Here is an 18,771-nt window from a genome sequence, read left to right as displayed (position 1 = left end):
TCTGGAGACTCGGGAGCCCCTTTGCCCTTCCACATGGCCTGAGGCCCAGCAGAGTGGAGCTCAGAGCTCCCAGTAACTGTTTTCTTTGGCCTAATACTTGCTAGTATTTCTCTCCAATCAGAGGTCCCCAAGCCCAGCCCTGGGGAAGTCAGGGCCCAGCTAAAAGCATATTCTTTTCCCTAGGATGCTGTGTAGAGCTTTAGGGGTGGGGGTGGGGGGGTGGAGAGGGGATAGGGAGGAGAGGAAGAGAGTGTGTTAGTAGCTTCCAGCTGTTCCCAAGGACGAGTTGAAGCTGGGTTCAACCATATTAATGAAAGCTTTTGTGGCAGGAGGCCCTGAGCAGAGACCATCTGGCATCAGGTGGAAGGTATCTGGGATGGGTGTTGGGGTGGGGAAAGGGTAGTCTAGGTCAAAGGTCCTTAACCTGAGGTATGAAAATGTTAAAAAAAAATTTTGTCAACTATATTTCAATGTAATTGTTTTTCTTCATAATCCAATTCATTTATGTTGTGCCTTTGAAAATGCTGTTCTGAGAAGGGGGTCTATCGTTATTTGTCCTTCATTCTTGAAGAAGACCATGATATCAAGGAGTTGATGCCATGATGTGCAATTGGATTTAAGTGAGGGAGGGCTGCGCACAGTCACCAGGGGATCCATAGGCTTCACCTGACTGTTGCCAAAAGGATCCGAGAGACAAAAAAAGTCAAGATCCCTGGGTAGGTGTTTGGGAAATAAAACTGTTTTGTCCGATCTCTCCCCAGAACAGAATGAGAAAGAACCAGGTGTAGGGCCTATCCTCAGCAGCTCACTGAATGGAAGAGAAGATACCACCCCCCCCCACCCCACAAAAAAAATTACCCCATTCTTTCAGAGTTTGTGGGCTAGGGTCATCATGAAGTTTCACCAATGGGGACTCGAAGCTCAGGGGCCAGGGAGGAGAAGGACATGGAGTTAGCATCAAAGCAAACCTCAGAAGGATGCAAAGTGGTTGGGTCCAGATAATCTTTGGGAACCATATGTTTTTAGGGGTACTCGAGACCCCAAAATACCGATGCACCAAGTCCTGCCGAATGAATTCAACTCAAGCCTTCTCAGCCAAAGTTTATTAAGGATTCGCTGTGATGGGTAGATTCTTAGGGAGCCTGAGCATTTGTGATGCTAATGCCAGGTGGGCCAAATGGAATCTAAGCTGAGCTAGATTGAATCTGAGCGCCTGCCTTCATGGAGGCAAGATGAGATTTAGATATAGAAAGATTGTGGGAGGGATCTAGGGGTGGTCAGGTAGTCTGGGGTGATGGGAGGAGGTGTACAGATGGGACTGGGGTGACAGACTCCAGGAACCAAGAGAATGGGATTTTGATGGGATGAAAGGTAGGAAGCAGCGGGACAATAGAGGGCTAGGCTAGGTAGAGATTTGGGGCTAGCGATAATGAAAAGCTTATCTAGATCTAGTGGGAAGATTCTAGGAGAGGTCAAGGGGGCTCCCACAGTCTAAATCCCATCAGTTGGAAGTTATTTGTGCTGTGGGTAGGAGCCCTTGTACTCTGAGTCTGGAGTCTCAAGGAAGCTGATGGCTTGAGATCAGGTGTTTCCCAGCTGCCTTACTTGGTCCCATTAGAATTCAGGGCTCTTGAGTGCAGGGACATGTTTGCCTTTCTTGTAGCCCTGATGCTTGACACAGCGGCTACTTACATAGTACGTTACATAGTACATATAGGCTGTTTGTTGACAAACAGCCTATAGCTAAAAAGCCTAATGTCAGCTCTACTAATTTATTATATCATATTTATATAATAAATATGACCTTGGGTTAAATCACTCAGAGTTCTCTTAAGCCCTTTTCCTTCCCACCTCCCCTTCCCCCCCCCCCCCCCCACACACAGTATGTGGCAGCAAAGGTTCACTGAGCTATGATGAAAAGATAAGCTTCATTCCCTGGAGTCCTTGAGGTCTGTGTCACTGCCTCCAGGCTCCTCCTGGGAAGACATCCTGGCATCTCTTCCCAGATCCCTGAATCAGTAAACAGCATAATGTTTATACCTGCAAAGCCCAAAGGGACTGACTTTGTAACTGAGATTTCAGTTAAAGTTAAAGATTTTGTTTAAAGTTCAGTTAAGTCAGACCCTAAACTTTAGGAGAGGAAAGCCCAAAGTATATGGTGAGATACAGTAATTATGTTATTCTAGAGCTGGGAAAATAACTCCTGATTTGCTGATGTAGCTACCAGAAGAAGCCCATCTTCCTGCCCTCTCCACTCCCTCCACCCAGCCTCATGTACATTTGTCCTCAAGGGTGCAGAAGGACAGGGCCCTTGTTGCCTGCCTGCAGATTCTGCCATTACAGCATCAAACCAATGAGCTCTGCCTTTCTGGGAGAAGGGCCATGAACTGGGTGAGTGTCCCCTGGATTAATTTCACAATGATTCCAGGAAATTGGGCTCATTTTCCAGCTGTTGGGCTAGTGCCGGTGAATTCCTGTCGCTTTATCAGGGAAAAATGGAAAAGCTGCAAGGACTTTGAGGCGCCTTCTCTATTCTAGCCTACAAGGACGCTCTCCCCTCCCAGAGTTTCATGTTGGGACTGGCAAGAAACAAAGCAGAATGTTGGCAGACCTTCTGTCCTCCGAGGCTTGTGGCAGGGTGGATCTTTGGAATGAGCTCATGGAATTGAAAACTGGAAGAAGCTTTGGAGATAGTCGAGGGCAACCCTTTTGTTTTACAAATATGGAAACTGAGGCTCTGGCCGGGAAGCAGCTGGCCCTAGGCCACAGCCCTAGTAAGGTGTGGAGTCTACCCTGAGGCTCTTCCTCTAAATCTCTTCACCCGATCTCACATTATGCCCTGAGGTCTCTGAAAAGTATGGTTGGCAACTGTCCTTATCAGAAAATCCTTAGATATTTGCGTATTGCTGTCCAGCCCCAAACCCTTCTCTGCCCACTCAAAAGTACACCATTAGAGAGTCATTCCTTTGGCTTAAATCTTTGCTTTTCATTAAAATACAAATACTCTTGGAAGGGAAAACTCATTAGGACTTGGCTTCATATGAATAAGTTTTTTCAGATCTCTTACTGAGACTAGGAGAGAAAATCCCACATACCTGGAAGGAAGAGACATTGAAGACATCAGCAAAAGTCATAAAAAGGATGGAAGGGAGAAACTAGGGGCAAGGAAGATAAAATCTTTATTTCATATTTTTTCTGAGGCTTAGGCCTGCCTGGGAGATTCTCCTTATACTGAAATGGCCTTGCCTCGGGTATATCTCTTCTCTGTGGTCTTGGTGCTAGTCCGATGCCAAATAAACCCTGCCTGGGTGGGCACTTATCACAGTGCAGTAGATTCCCACCATTTGAGTCTCTCCTTTAGATTAAGGCTTTGAAGGCTCCCTTTTAAAAGAAAAAGAAATTTAAAAAAAGACTTTTAAAGCCCCAAGATTTGTCAGCCTAAAATCGGGGTCCAGGAGAATGGATTATAGAACCAGTAATGAAAAGGGAGGATGTCAGGAAAGGTCCAGAACCCAGCCAGGGTTAGGTGCGGAGAGACAGCAGTAGCACCAGAGACAATCCATTTTGTCTCCAGCCGGCCTTATCCAAGCCCTGCCTAACCAGGGATTAGACTTTCATATCATTTTGGCAGCTAGGTGGAACATCGGTCAGATCACTTACTGGGCTTGGCGACAGGAAGATGCCAACTAACAGTGTGACGGTGGGCCAGTCGCCCTCTAAGCCTGTTTCCTTATCTGTAAACTGCAGATAATAATAGTAAGCTGGTGGGAAGATCCTCTAAGATAATACCTATGTACTGTGTGCTTGGAGGGCCATGGGAATGCTCCATTTTATTATGATTGGTTATTACCCAGGAAAGAGATTGACGGAGTGAAAGTGACTATCTCAGGGTTACTCACCAAGTAGCAAAGGGAAGATGATAGCATCGGGCCTCTAGACCCTCTCATTTGGTGCTACCCCAAAGTGATGAGGTCACAGAGAAGTCCCTTGCTCGGGCAACAGGCACTGGAGGGAGAATTTGGGGCATTAGGAACTGGGGGAGAGCCAGCCTGTCACATGACTTCCCTTAAAGTCCTTCATAGCTTGAAGACCTAGAGATCCAAATCCTCACTTTCTCCCAAAAGCTTTCTCCCACCCTTAAATGAAGCGGGAACTTTCTGCAGGATTCACAAAATCTCATTGACCCCTGGGGCATGACTCAGGACCCGGCAGATCTTCTGGTCTCTGGGAAGCTGTTAGGGCAGTGCATAGAGCTCTGGACCCAGAGTCAAGAAGTTCAAATCCTGCTTCAGATACATACTGGCTACAAGTCACTCAAATGCCATCTGCCTCAGTTTCCTCAGTGGTAAAATGGGGAGAATAGCGCTGGCAGTGAATAGAACACTAGGTCCTGAGTCAGGAAGACTTGAGTATATGACCCCCTGTTTGCCTCAAGGTTCCTCATCTGTAAAATCAGGATAATAATAGCCCCTACCTCCCAGGATTGTCTCTCGTGAGAATCAAATCTGATGATAATTGTGAAGCGTCTGACACAGAGTAGGCACTTAATAAATGCTTGTGCCCTTCCCTATCAAAGTAAATTGGCACCTGTTAATTTACAGTCTTAGAGTGTTGCCTGGGGACACCAGAAAGTTAAATGACTTACCTAGGGTCCCACAGCCAGGATGTGTCAGAGGTGAGATTTTCAAGGCCAGCCAGGCTTCCTGTCTCCAGTGTTTTAACCCTCTAGACCAGAATGTTGAAAGTTCCCTCTGGGTTCCCTAGCCACGGGCCTCCTGGGTCCTTGACATCAGCTGTACTGATGTCAGGCCAGAGCCCGGGAGAGCCTGTAGAGGCCTTTTCAGGCCCTGCTGTCTCTGCAGCAAAAGTGAGCTTTTTACTAGCGGTATGAAAAACCAGCTGTGACACAAAGCCAGCCGGTGGGGAAGGGAGGAGGTGATGGTAGTGCCCCCCCCACCCCCGTTATAAAGGCCTGCCTGGTCCTCAGAGCTTTACTGCGGCCTGGGCTCCCTTTAGCCCTTCCCCAGGCCTTCCTCTTCTGGAGCGGAATGAGGCTGGGAGGGGCCGTTTTAATTAGAACCGTTTATCAGCTTGCCACAGGCTATCAAAATCAGCCTGCCCGAATTTGCTGGCAGGAGAGTTTAGGCTTCGTGGAAGAGATGGTTTCATAGTTTTCTCTCCCAAGAGGAGGGAGCTCTCTCTGGGGTGGGGAGTTGCCAGGAATCAGAAACTCCCTGGTACAAATAGTTTGGTCCTTTAAGAAGAAACTTCAAATGTGGAAAGGCCAGGACAGCTGGAAAGAAAGGTGAGTTTCACTGGAGCTCTCCTAATCTCTCACTGGTTTTTAATTCCCCTTAATTATCTCCCCCCACCCCCCTCTCTGCCCCCTTCATTCTTTGTTTGCTCAACTATTGAGCAAACTTTGGGTGTTTATTTTGTTTACACATCTTCGACTTCCATTCTTGGTCCAGGTGGAATGAGTGTGCAAAAACCTTTAGAGCACTAGGGAGGGGAGCCACCAGGAGAGAAGGCAAAAAGTAGAGCTGGTCCTAGGAAGTTGAGATAATTTCCTAAGGATGTGCTGAGGGGGCGGAGGTGTGCTAGGAAGGGACATTCTCCTGGTGCCACTGTGCCGGAAATACAACCATTAAAATATTGTTCCTTAGGGTTAAAAATTATCCTTCTTCAGGGGTCCTTTTGATCAATGCAAATCCCTTTGGAAAGGGTAACATTCAATCCCGAAAGCCTTTGGGCAATGGCTTTAGCAGGTCCTTTCTTCTGTGACCGGAGAGGTAGCTTGGGGCTACTGAGGGCCTGGGAAGGAGGAGGGCCATTGGGAGCAAGCAGAGAGCGGGTGACCAAATATGCCTGCTCCCCAAAATTGCCCAGGGCAATTGGTAGGAAGACCCAGAGCAGGGTATGAGAGGATGAGATTTGATGCTGGAAGGTTTATGCAGTGTTTTTGAGAGGAGACAGATATAGGGCAGAAGTAGAGGATTCCTGGGGGACAAAACTCATTGCCCCCTTTAAAAAATAGATTTTTATTGCTGTCTTGTGTTTTTATCTATCAGCCCTAGATTTCCCTCTGTATTCTACCCCCTTCCTCCCGGGGAGCCATCTCTAAAAACAAAGAAAAAAGAGGAAGAAAAAAAATTTCAGTAAAACCACTCATCATTTAAAAAAAAGAAAAACCAAAAAACCCACACTCACGGTCTGCATGCCTCCTTCTAGCTTCCGCAAAGGAAGTATCTTCTCTTATCTCATCTTTGTAATTTCGCAACATTCGTTTTTGATTGTTGGGTGGTATTTCTCTCCATTTACATTGTGGCAACCACTGTGTACATTGTTTCCTGGCTCTTTACTTCATTCTGCATCAGTTTATGTAAGTCTTTCCATGCTTCTCCATAGTCAGCCTCCTTGTTGCTTCTCAGAGCACTGTCATATTCCATTACATTCATATACCTCGGTTTTGCCCTTTCCCAATCGATGGGTATCTCCTTGGTACTTTTTCGGCACATGGGGCTCCCTATGTCACTGACTGCCTGTAGGACTTCTGGGTCAAAGGCTGTGGACCATTTGGCTATTTTATTTCCTCCTGCCTATCTTCTTGATGGAGCTAGGAAGGGTCAGTTAACTATGGGATAGAGTGATGAAGAAAAGGTTCTGTCTCCCTTTCTGCTGCAACAGTTATGGATGTAGGACCCCAGGCCAGTGTCGAGGTTTCACAATGTCTATGGCTCAAACTAACCACGCTATTGGGGATGAAGCAACCAGTTCCCAGATGTATGAGGGCGTGCTTCTGGGGAGTTGGGAGTGAGACTTTTCAGCTGATTCCCAAAAGATACTGGGCTTGCTCCAGATGGCATCCCTGGCTGGGGCAGGCTTTTGGGATACCAGCCTCTCTCCAGATGGCAGTTGGATCTGCTGGGCTGGGCACAGCCCAGGTGGTGCTGGCATGACAGGGAGGCAGGGACAGAACATAGAGCCTTGATATCAGCCTCAAGCTGGAGCAGCCCTTTGGTTGTAGGTGATAGGTGTTTGGGGGAGGGGCCCTCAGGCCAGGGCATACCCAGGTCAAAATACACTGAAGAGTTGGGGGGGGGGGGCGTTGTTGGGGAATGTGGTCCACGGCTTCCATGGGATTGGATGCTAAGGGCAGTGGGATGAATTGAGCTTTTCTTTCCTCAGCCTGTGGCCTGACCTTACCCCTACCCTACCCCCACCTTGACTCCTAGCCAAGTCCTGTGCTTCATTTTGATGCCTTGGCTTTCTGTCTGCCAAGAAGACAATGTTCAGTCACAATGATCTAGAACAGTGCTTTGCTATGCCTACTTAGGTTAATGCCCTGGTCCCTCCTGTGGGCGACTTAGGACCAGGACCTCCTATTGCTGCTACCTTGGCCTTGAAGAGATCATTTGGTCTTGTACCATTTCATCCTTGGGCAGATACACTGCCATGGGATTGCCCCACTCCCTGTCTGAGGCAGGACCTGGGAGCTCATCTACCCTAGCCAGAGTAGCAGTGTGCCATTAGGCTGGCAAACTAGGAAGGGAGAGAGTCAAGTTCTAAGCCTCTCCTCAGAGCCCTCATTTCACTTTGCTTCTCGATAGAGTCCACCATTGCCACCTGCTTACAACCCTTTGATGCCATTAATCCTTTCTCTAATCTGGTGCTGCTGAGAATTTCTTTCCGGGCTCTCATTCTCTGACAGGAGAAAGGGGGCTGGGTCTTTGCCAAAAACTGGAGGTGGTGGCTAAGACCAGCAGGAATAAGCAGGAAAGAGAAGATAGACCAACATGGGGGAAGAAGTAGAATTGCTCTCCTCTAGTTGGGGACCCTAATGACCCAAATAGTCCTTTCTGCTTGTGGCCTGGAGCGATCTGAGTACCTTCAGCCAAGACTGGGTCCTAGGTCCTGGAAACAGAGTAAGAAGTGGGGAAGGCAGTTGGGACAGGAATTCTCTTAGAATAATGACACTAATAATGCCTTACATTTGCATAATGCTTTCCAGTTTGTGAAACTCTTTTAGACATGATCTAATTTGATCTTCACTGGAATCCCATAAAGTAGACAGGCTGGTTATTCTTCCCATTTTATAGATGAACAAGTTGAGGCTGACTGAGAGAAGATAGAGACATGCCCAAAGTTAAATAGCTAATTAGTGTTGTAGCTGTAACTTGAACCTAGTTCTCTTAAGGTCCAGCTGTCTTTCCACTGAAACTAAATGATATGTAATTATATAATGACCAAGCGTAAGAATGCACCTCCCTGCAGAGGTAGGGGACTATGGAGGCTGGACATCACACATGTGGTCAGATTTAATTAATGCCTTGGTTAGCTCTGCTGAACTGCTCCCTGCCCCCCCCCTTTTTTTTCTTTTTTTAATTTCTTTTTTATTTTTAGTTTACAACACTCAGTTCCACAAGTTTTTGAGTTCCAAATTTTCTCTCCCTCCCCTTCCTTCCCCCTTCCCTCCAGAAGGCATGTAATCTGATACCCCCCCACACTTTTAAATTCTTTGTTAAGGGATGGCTCTCAAAGTTGGGCAGAAGAGGGTAATATTGGGAAATAGAAGTGATACAAAAACAAAATATATCAATAATTTTCAGATGACAAAAAAAAATCTGTGATCCTTGTGCTCAATCTCCAAGAACTTGGAAAAGTGAAACTTTACCTAGCCTGCTATCTTCCTTCTCTCTCCCCCTTGTCTTCCAGCCACAGTTCCTCCTTTCCAGATATCAATGCGCAGGTAGGGTTTGGTTGCATCTCCTTGGACACTTCATCTTTCTTTCTCTGGCATCATCACATAATGAGTTGCAGACTTGGGAACGCTGACAACCAAGTTCACTTAACAAACAGCTGGTTCCTCAAGCTTGTTTACACGCCTTTTCCCATGCACTGGTAATCCACCCACTCCAGATTGCTCAAACCAGCAACTTTTGCAAACTAAGCTGCAGGGGGAAAGGGGAAGAGCTGATGTCACTTTTGGTTAAGAATTACCCTGTCCTTATCTGTTCTAAGGAACTTGGGTTCAGGGCTTAAAGTATGGTTCTTTCTGTCAGCCAAACCTACCCATCCTTTCAGCTTGGGTTTATTTCCCACCTTAGAGGATTGGGAAAGGATCATGTGGCTTTTGGCAAGCCATTCCTCAGCTTGGCAACCTGGACCTCTGCATTGACCTCAGCAGTGAAGCAGCCATCCATATCTTCTCCTCCTCTGCAATTCTTGTCCAGATCCTCTATAGAGAAGCTACGTGATGGACTAGAGGCCTTCCCCTAGTCTAGGCCACAATGGAGAGCCCTCAGGGGTGGGGAACCTGCAGCCTCCAGGCCTTTGACTGAATCCAAACCTTACAGAACAAATCCCCTTAATAAAAGGATTTGTTCTGTGAAGTTTGGATTCAGTCAAAGGGCCGTACCTGAGGACCTAGAGGGCCACATGCAGCCTTGAGGCCTCAGGTTCCCCACCACTGTCTCAGACTCTCTCTCTCCATGGCCAGCCCACATCTTATCATCATCACACATTAACCAGGTGATGACTTTTACTCAACAAGTGGAGAAAAATGTCTATGAAAATACTTGTTTTATTTGTTGTTTGTTAAGTTCAGACTTTTAAAAAAATTTTAAATTAAAAAGTGGAACAGATGATATTATTGGATACCATCAGGAACATGTGGCAGCCTATTTATATCCTCTCTGTGTGTCTATCATCATTTGCAATTTTAATTCTTCAGAGATTGCAGAATTCTGTGATTGACAATTCTATAGCACCCCCAGCAGAATATTGGCATTTGAAAGCTCGTGGTTGTTAAAAGTGCTGTGGATTTCCCCCAGTGCAATTCAGCTTGCCTCCTTCCTCCTATGCAGTCCGCCTCATTGCTATCTGCAGTGCTTCTCCAAGATAAACGTACTGATGAACTCTCAGATTTGGGGGAAGAGGGATGCTCATCACTGGGTGCTGATCCTATCATACATCCTGGTCTTAGCAAGAACTATTCTTCATCCATTTGGGTTTTCTTGTATGGATTTTTAAAAAAAGTTGCTGTTTTTTTGGTTTTTATATCACTTATATTCATCAATATATCCTTCTGCTTACTTCCTCCCAGAGAGCTGTCTCTTATACCAAAGAATAAACAGGAAGGAAATACAGCAAAACTGACACCCTGAAAAAGTCTGATGTTATCTGCAGTGTCCCACAACCATGATCCTACACTTCTGCAAAGGAGGGAGGGAGGTGCCTTCATATCTCTTCTTTGGGCCAAATTTGGTCATTATGATTTCGCAGCTTTCAGTTTTGATTGCTTTTTGTTGCTATTGTTGGTGGTGGTCTTTCCATTGGTGTTGTGTGTATATTGTTTTCCTGGTTTTCTTTATTGCGCTTTGCATCAGTTTGAGTAAGTTTTTCCATACTTCTTTGTATTCATCATTTCTTAAAGTAAGGTAATAGTCCATTTCATCCATGTACCTTAACTTGTTTAGCTATTCCGCTGTGGCATCTACTTTTTCTCCCTAGTCCTTTGCTACTACGATAAGTAGTACTATAAATTCTTTGGAGGAGGTGGAACCTTTTTTTTTTTTTTTTAGTTATTGACTCTCTTAGGGCATGTGCATAGCAATAGGATCTCTGGAGTAAAAAATGTGAACATTTTAGTCATTTTCTTCTAAGTCCTTTTTTAAACATTTATTTATACATAATTGCTTTTTTAAAATAATATTTTATTTCCCCCAATTACATGTAAAAACAATTTTAATGTTCTTTTTTAAAAGAATTTGAGTTCCAAATTCTCCCTCCCTCCCTCCCCTCTCCTCTCCCTGAGATAGTAAGCAATCTGATATAGGTTATGTGTGTAATCATGTAAATCATATTTCCATATTAGTCATTTTGTCTTCACATAATTCCAAATTGCTTTCTAGACTAGTTGGACCAAATCACAACTTCACCAACAATGCATCAATGTGTCTTTCTTTCTATAACCCTCCATAATTGACAATTCCCATCTTCTCAAAAGGAGAGTTTTGAACTATTAACCATATGGCATAGTGGATTAAGAGCTAGTCTCAGAGTTGAGAAGATCAGGGTTGGGGTCCTGCTTCATGTACCTACCGTGACCCCAGGTGAATCACGTCATCTTTCTTTCAGTGACCCGACTAAGACTCCTAAGTTGTAGAGAAAGGTACTTGATCTCTGTTGGAAGAGAAAGCTCGTCACTGGGACTTCTCTACTCCATGAAATCACAGGTCTGATCAAAAGACAAAATAACCATATGAAATATTGCTCTAAATTATAAATCAGAAGAAAAGTACAAATCAAAACAATCCCTATGTTTTACCTTATACCCAGGAAATTGGAAAGGATGAGGAAGGCTAGGAGCAGTTTTGTCTATATAGGTTAGGATTTTTTTTTTCTTCCTTGCGTGGATTGTTAAGAGTCTTTCTTTAGGGGTTGTGAATTTTGTTGAGGAGTTAGTTCTTTTCATACTCTGGGGATTAATGCAGTTACCACAAGATCAATATCCATAAACAGGAGTTATCTGGAGGACTTTACTGTCTATTTATAGCAGGGATCCTTAACCTGGGGGCCAGGAACTTGGTCTTTTGATATATGTTGGCATCTGAATTTCACTAGAATTCATTCCCTTGGTAATCCTATGTGCTTTATTTTATGCACTTAGAAACATTTTTTTTCCTATGTAGAAGGGCTCCATACATTTCACCAGCGTGTAGTCAGAGACATCTATAATTACACACCAAAAGGTTCTATCGGGGAATCCCTTGTTCTCTGTGTTTTCTGTATAAGGCACCTTCAGCGACTGACAGCGGCCTCTTTGGCAAAAATTATATCTCCCTGCTTTATGCTTAAGAGGATCCTTGAACAAAGCTGTCTCTGGGGTTGCGTAGGGTCTTAACATATGCATGAGACTCTGTTGAAGGGGGGCTCTTAAGCTGCATTTTGCTGATTCAGTTTTTCAAAAATCAATGAACAGTCAACATGGTGGGATCCTGTATTCTCTGCATCTTTCAGTCGTGTGTGACTGGGAAGATATGGTCTGCTTGAGGAATTCATTTGGGAAAGCCTGTCTTTTCTCTTTTCATATTTTCATGAAGAAATATGTGTTGTCAAGAAGGGTTGATTGAATACCAAGGACAGCTAGGTGGCACAGTGAGATAGAGTGCAAGGCCTGGAATTAGGAAGAATCATCTCCCTGAATTCAAATGCAGCCTCGGATACTTACTAGCTGTGTGACCCTGGGCAAGTCACTTCACCCTGTTTGCCTCAGTTTCCTCATCTGTAAAATGAGTTGGAAAAGGAAATGGGAAACCACTCCAGTGTCTCTGCCAAGAACAAAGAGTCAGACATGGCTGAGATGACTGAACAACAACAAAAAAATTATGTGCCAGGCTCTGTGCTAAGCAGTGGGAATGAATAGGCAAAACCCAGTGTCTGCCATCTAAGAGCTTACGTCCTAATGAGAGAGATGACTTGTAAATAACTATGTAGAAACAAGACATCTACAAGATAAATTGGAGAAAAATTCAGAGGGAAGGCACTCAAATTGAGGAGGATTGGGAAGGGATACGTGTATGTATATGTAGATTATTCTCAAAGGTCATTTACAGAGCAAGGAGGCCCAGGGTTGGTAGTTATTCATGTTTTCTTGATCTTGTCCTTGGGGCAGTTTTGCCCTCTGTGATTTTTCCCAGGCATTTGTCATCTTCCCATTTTTCACTTTACTTAATGGTGGGATGAGGCTCACATCCCAACTCTGCTCTTGGCTATCTGTGTGACCTTGGCCAAAGCATTTAACCTCATCAGGCCTTCAGGTCAGTCATTTCACTTGTTTCTGACTCTTTGTGATCCCATCTGGGGCTTTCTTGGCAAAGTACTGGAGCGGTTTGCTGTTTCTTTCTCCAGTTTATTTTACTGATGAGGAAACTGAGGCAAACCGGGTTAAGTGACTTGCCCAGGATCATATAGCCAGTAAGTGTCTGAGGCTGGATTTGAACTCAGGAAAGATGGGGCTTCCTGACTCCTGGGTTCTAGCATGGTGACATCTAGGCAATCTGGTCTTTTGTTTCTTGGGAAATGGTTTCTTCTTTTCTCTTAACCTGCCTCCACCCAGGGAGAAAGGAAACCCTTTGGGCTGCAGGGAGTGAGTGCTGTGGCCGCCTGGAGATAGAGCTCCAGGTATGCCCAGGCTCATTGATTGAGCTGGGCTGTGCTCTGATCAGCCACAGAACTAGAAGAGGGAGGCCCCCAGAGACGAAAGTTGGCTGGGAATTTGGCATGGAGTCAGTGGAGTTTATGAAGAAAGGCTGAGGCTATGGGTCTGATACCAGAAAATCAAGACAAACACCATGGTGGACAGGTCAAGGGAGGGAAATGGAGGTCTGGGAGACAGGACAACTGGAATCCTCTCCCAGCCCACTCACTGACTGGCCCCTGGGACACCCGTGCTCAGCATAGATACCAATGGTGACTTCCAGGAGCCCCCTCACTAAACTATCTGTAAGGATGCCCACTGGCCACAAATTGACTTAGAAAACCACATATGTTTCTAGATTTCTTTTTTAAAAAATGAACATATCAACCCATTAAAATCATATAGGAAGTCCATTTGAATGTGGTTTGGTGGTGCTATGGTCTACACCTCTGGCCTCCAGCCTGGCCCAGGAAACATTGACTGCAGCCTCAGAACTTCTGTTAAAAGCAAATGGCAGAGAGGATTCTTGGGAAGATGGCAGAGTAGGTCAGAAAACTTTTGACTCTCCAAATTTCCTCCACAAAAAAAGACAGACCATCGCCTCAGAGCAGCAGAAATAAACATGGAATAAAGCAGTTGTCCTCCTAAGACAATTTGAGAAGACTGCAGGAAAGACCAGTCTGGCCTTAATGAAGTACAAATACTTCCAGGCCACCCTGCCGGGATTCACCAAACAACTAGCCCTGGGGGCAGCTGGGTGGAGAGTCTTAGCCTTATAAACTTTGATTTTGCAGTTGCGTGTGGGGAGTGTGAGGTTGAGTAGGAGACTGAAGGACCCTCTGTTGTAGAGGAACGGCAAGCACACCTGTGCTGACCAGTGTCCAGGGCTGTGGCTTCTAGAGAAGGAGCTAGCACACACCTGGTTAGTGCAGTAGCAAAGGTCGGGGAACCTGTTGGTTGTGGGCACTTGCAGGAGACCAGAGTCTCTGGTTTCAGTTCTGGGGCAGAAAGGACAGCTATAGTTTGCAGCCACCACAGGGATGGCAGAGCAAGATCATCTGCTGGACAGTGTGGCCCGGGGCCCTAGCCTTGGCTTAGGAGTGGAGAGGAGAGTCCAAGGTTGGGTCCCCAGACAGACCTCAGAAAATAACAGTAAGAAGGACCTGAGGTTTGGAGCATCATTCCCTATATCTCAGGACTACAACCTGATTACACTGATAGCTGCTAAAAACAAAATAAAACAAAAAACAAATAAAAATGAGTAAGCAAAGGAGAAAGAACCCAAGTTACTATGGGGATAGAGGAGATCTGGGTTCAATACAGAGGAAGATAATGGAGCTAAAAAAAACCCACTCTTTTTTCAGTGAGAAACAGCAAATAGTCCCAAGCACAAAAAGTTCTTGGAAGAACTTGTAAAGGACTTTAAAATCCAAATAAGAGAGATAGAGGAAAAATTTTTTTAAAAAAGAAGAGCAATCCAAGAAAATCAAGAAAATTATGAAAAGAAAGTCAACTTGAAATAGAGAAGCAAATACTTAAAGAAGAAAATAATTCCTTGGAAACTTGAATTGGGCAAGGGGAAGCTAATGACATTCTAAGACACCAAGAAATCTTAAAACAAAATTTAATAAATGAAAAAATAGAAGAGGAGGTGAAATGATGCATCAGAAAAACAACTGATCTGGAGAACAGACTGAGGAGAAAGAATATAAGAACAGTTGGACTATCTGAAAATTACAATATGAAAAAATCTTGATACAATATTACAAGAAATTATCATAGCAAAAAGTATACAGCAGAGAACAAAAAAAAAAGCCAACAAGGAACAAAGAAAAGCTGGGCAGCACTGGAAAAAATTCGTAGTATTTATTATATAGGGTTTTTTTTTTTTTGGAGGGGGAAGGCAAGGCAATTGAGGTTAAGTGACTTGCTTAAGGACACCCAGCTGCTAAGTGTCAAGTGTCTGAGGTCAGATTCTAACTCAGGTCCCCCTGACTCCAGGACTGGTGTTCTATTCACTGAGCCACCTAGCTGCCCCATATAGGTTTTTCTTGAAATGGAAATGTATTATTTTATATTGAATCCTCTCTTATGTTTTGTTTTTTTCTTTTTTCATTTTGTATTAAAGCTTAAAGTAAAAAAAATTACCAAAAGACCCAAAAAATGATAAAATTTGTCTTTACATGTAATTGGAAAAAATGCTATTAAAAAAACGAAAAAAAAAAAGATCTCCCTCCGCAAAAAACAGGAAATAAAGAGGCAGATTGGGTTGGACCAGCAATGGGCCTCTTCGCTCACTGGAGGGCCCCCCCCCCAAAAAAAAAAAACCGAAACAAAACACACAGACCCTGGAGCAATTGGGAATGGTCACAACTTATCACTTGTCATTTAGGAACCAACAGACCAAGGAAATATCTAAAGTAGCACGGTGCCCAGCACATAGAAATAATCATTAATAACACTATCGATCAATCTAGCTGCCTCATCTAAGCTTGGCCAGTGTCTTTCTGTGTGACCTTAACATGGCATTGAACTTCTCGGGGACTTATTTTACACATCGGCTAAGATGTGTTGATGTAAAGGGAGATGGGATCTGTTTCTAGTATGGCCCCTATATGGTTGAGGGGGCTCCCCTCTTCTGGCGTTTCTTTTCTTTGGGTCATAGACTTAGAACTGGAAAGGATTTAGAAGCCATCTCATTCAAGCCACTAATTTTACAGACGAGGAGACTGAGGCACAGAGCATTTAAGTAACTTACCCATGGTCTCATAGCTAGTAAGTATCTGAGACTGAATTTGAATCTAGGTCTTCTTGACTCTAAACCCAGCCTCTAGACATTATACCACACTGTAGAGTTCAAATTTCAAAATTCGTGAGTTCACATCCAGCCTCAGGCACTTAGTAGCTGTGTAACCCTGGACAAGTCACTTAACTCTGTTTGCCTCAGTTTCCCCATGTGTAAAATGAACTGGAGGGGGAAATGGCAAACCCTTCTAGTATCTCTGCCAAGAAAACTCCAAGTGGGGTCGCAAAGAGTCAGATACAACTGAACAACAACACAGTGGCGGTGGGGGTTGGGGTAGGGGCAACACGAGGGCAGAGGTGGTGGTGGCAAAGAATGTTATCTGTACATCAGTGTTTTTCTTCTCTGCAGTTTCAGCAGACCTGCATCTGACCAGCAGCGGCTGCCAGGGGATTACTGAAAGCTCCTTCAGCTGAGGACACAGCCACCGGGGAGCAGGAATGGGCAGAGGGGCAGCTGAACCCCGGCCAGCACTGCTGGGAAGACGGAGGAGAGACCAGAGGGACGTCCAGTGTGTTTGCCAGTGACGGGGGCACCGCACCTCTGGAATGAGCACATTGTAGTCATTTGGGCAGCCTGGGCCAAGGTGTTTGCAGCCTCAGAGTTGGGGAGGCTTAGGTGGAGAAGGAGAGGGCAAGTTTTGAGGTAACATGGAATGTTGTCACCCTCCACTGAGTGTCCTTGAAACCTTGTCAGCCTGCTGATGTTGGTTTTTTTTTCCCCAGTCCTCTAAGAATCAAGGGCCTGGTCCTCCCCTCTCCTTGCCCAGAGGGATTAGGATCACGTGAACTTGGGGCCAGGGCTCTGGTTCTCTGACGCCTCTTTGTGCCCTTCTCCACACACCCTGTCCCACGTGTCGAGTTTTCTATTCTGGTTGGAATCCTTGGTTTCCCCAGGGGGTCAGAGCAAGCTCCCCTGGTGCAGGGGAGAGAGGGACAGCCTCAGAGTCTGCCCATGAGCCACAAGGACCCCGGCTTCCCCAGACTGGACTATTCCGAATCACCAAAGAGAAGGTTTCCTGGAGCTGGTGCCCAGCAATCCCAAGGGACTAGAGGGCTAGCATGGACTGACCTCCCCCTTGGTGGGGGGGCTGGAGACGCACAGCCCCTGTGGCCCAGCTAGTGGCAGGTCCAGAGTCTCCAGCTCAGAGGAAGCCACAATTGCCTGATTTGTTTTCTTCTCACCTCTGAGGGAGAGAACGGGGTTTTCCCCCCCGTTGGCCTCCCCCTTCCTTATCGTGGCTCGGGCCTCTATGCTCTTTCCCTGTGGAGCCAGAGCAGGTGGGCAGCGCTGGGGCCAGCTGGTGAGGGAGGGACCCCGGTGACCCCTGCCCCAGCAGGGGGTCCCGCCCCCCTCGGCCAAGCCATGAAGTGCTCCCTGCGTTTCTGGTTCCTCTCCACGGCCTTCCTGCTGGTGTTTGTCATGTCTCTCCTTTTCACCTACTCCCACCACAGCATGGCCACCCTGCCCTACCTGGACTCTGGAGGCCTCGGCAGCACGCACCGGGTCAAGCTGGTGCCAAGCTACGCGGGCCTGCAGCGGCTCACCAAGGGGAGCCTTCTGAGCAAAAGCTGCACCTGCCGCCGCTGCATGGGGGACACGGGGGCCTCTGACTGGTTTGACAGTCACTACGACGGCAACATTTCCCCTGTCTGGACCAAAGAGAACATGGATCTCCCCCTAGACGTCCAGCGGTGGTGGATGGTAAGAGGCCGTCTTTTTCTGTCTGTGTGTGCAAGTGTTCTGTCCAGGCTGGTAGAATGGAAGCTTCTTGAGGGTAGAGTTCCATTTTTTGTTAGCAAACTGCCTTGCACCTAGTAGGTGCTTATCTGTTGTATTATTTAACTGAATAGGGAATGGAATTGAATCTTCCCTTATTAGGACCTTCTCAACTTCCCACTAAATCTGCCCCCAGAGCTTGGCATGTGGGCTAAAACTGGAGTCAGGAAGGGATGAGGGTGGAGATAGTGACTGGCCCAATTTCATCATTAGGTCAGTGGCCTGTGTAGGATGAGGTGAAGGGGAGGGACAAGGAGCAGATGAAAGCCAGCCTGGGGTAGGACTCCAGGTAGCCAAGCTAAGTGGCGGCCCCTGGGTGGAGATGAACCCTTTAGGCCCAAGGGCGTCTCTTCCCATCTAGGCGGAGTCAAGGCCCAGATCTCCAGTGGAATGCTAGAAAGGCTGTTCCAGGCCAGCCCAGGGAAGAGCACTTGGGGTTCCAGTGCTCAAGCCCCAGACTACTGGATAAGAGCTTTGAAGACAAGTTGTGAAAGAGGTCTTGGCAGCTTTAATTGAAAGTATTTTCAAACCTCCCAGACCCTGGGATGGGGTAGAAGGGAAGGACTACCTGAGGGCTCCAAATCCTAGGTGGGGAAGACCTCAGACCCACCTGGACCTTTTCACCTTCTCCCTGTACTATTTATCCTCACCTCTGACTCAGAGAATTCTGGCTTCCTTTATGTGGAAGCCTAAGAGTTTTTTTCTGTTATTTTTCAGTCGTACCTGACTCTTTGTTACCCCCTTTGGGGTTTTCTAGGCAAAGACACTGGAATGGTTTGCCATTTCCTCCTCCAGCTTGTTTAACAGATGAGGAAACTGAGGCAAACAGGGTGAAGTGACTTGGCCAAGGTCGCACAGTTAGGACGTGTCTGAGGCCAGATTTGAACCCAGGAAGATGAGTCTTCCTGACCCATGGCCCAGCATTCTAGCCTCTATGCCACCCGGCAGCCCCCACCCCAATAAAATAGAGTATAGATAATGTTAAAAT

General features: G+C 46.0%; 1 protein-coding gene across 6 annotated transcripts in view; it reads left to right on the top strand.

The window, feature by feature from the left end:
* The window catches only part of ST3GAL2 (ST3 beta-galactoside alpha-2,3-sialyltransferase 2), a 56,981-nt gene that overhangs the window by 25,415 nt on the left and 12,795 nt on the right, over positions 1 to 18,771 (top strand). For 3 of the 6 annotated variants that reach the window (XM_036751213.1, XM_036751212.1, XM_036751215.1), the window contains one exon: positions 16,356 to 17,708. In XM_036751213.1, the coding sequence (XP_036607108.1) occupies positions 17,370 to 17,708 (339 nt within the window). In that variant the 5' untranslated portion in view covers positions 16,356 to 17,369. Of the gene's footprint in view, positions 1 to 5,173; positions 5,306 to 16,355; positions 17,709 to 18,771 lie in introns of those variants that run through there. The other 3 variants (XM_036751217.1, XM_036751216.1, XM_036751214.1) reach the window with 3 other exon arrangements.

Source organism: Trichosurus vulpecula, chromosome 3 (assembly GCF_011100635.1).
Source record: "Trichosurus vulpecula isolate mTriVul1 chromosome 3, mTriVul1.pri, whole genome shotgun sequence".
NCBI lineage: Eukaryota > Metazoa > Chordata > Mammalia > Diprotodontia > Phalangeridae > Trichosurus > Trichosurus vulpecula.
The sequence above is the reverse complement of the archived record's forward strand: the minus strand, read 5'-3'. Positions and strand labels throughout refer to the sequence as shown.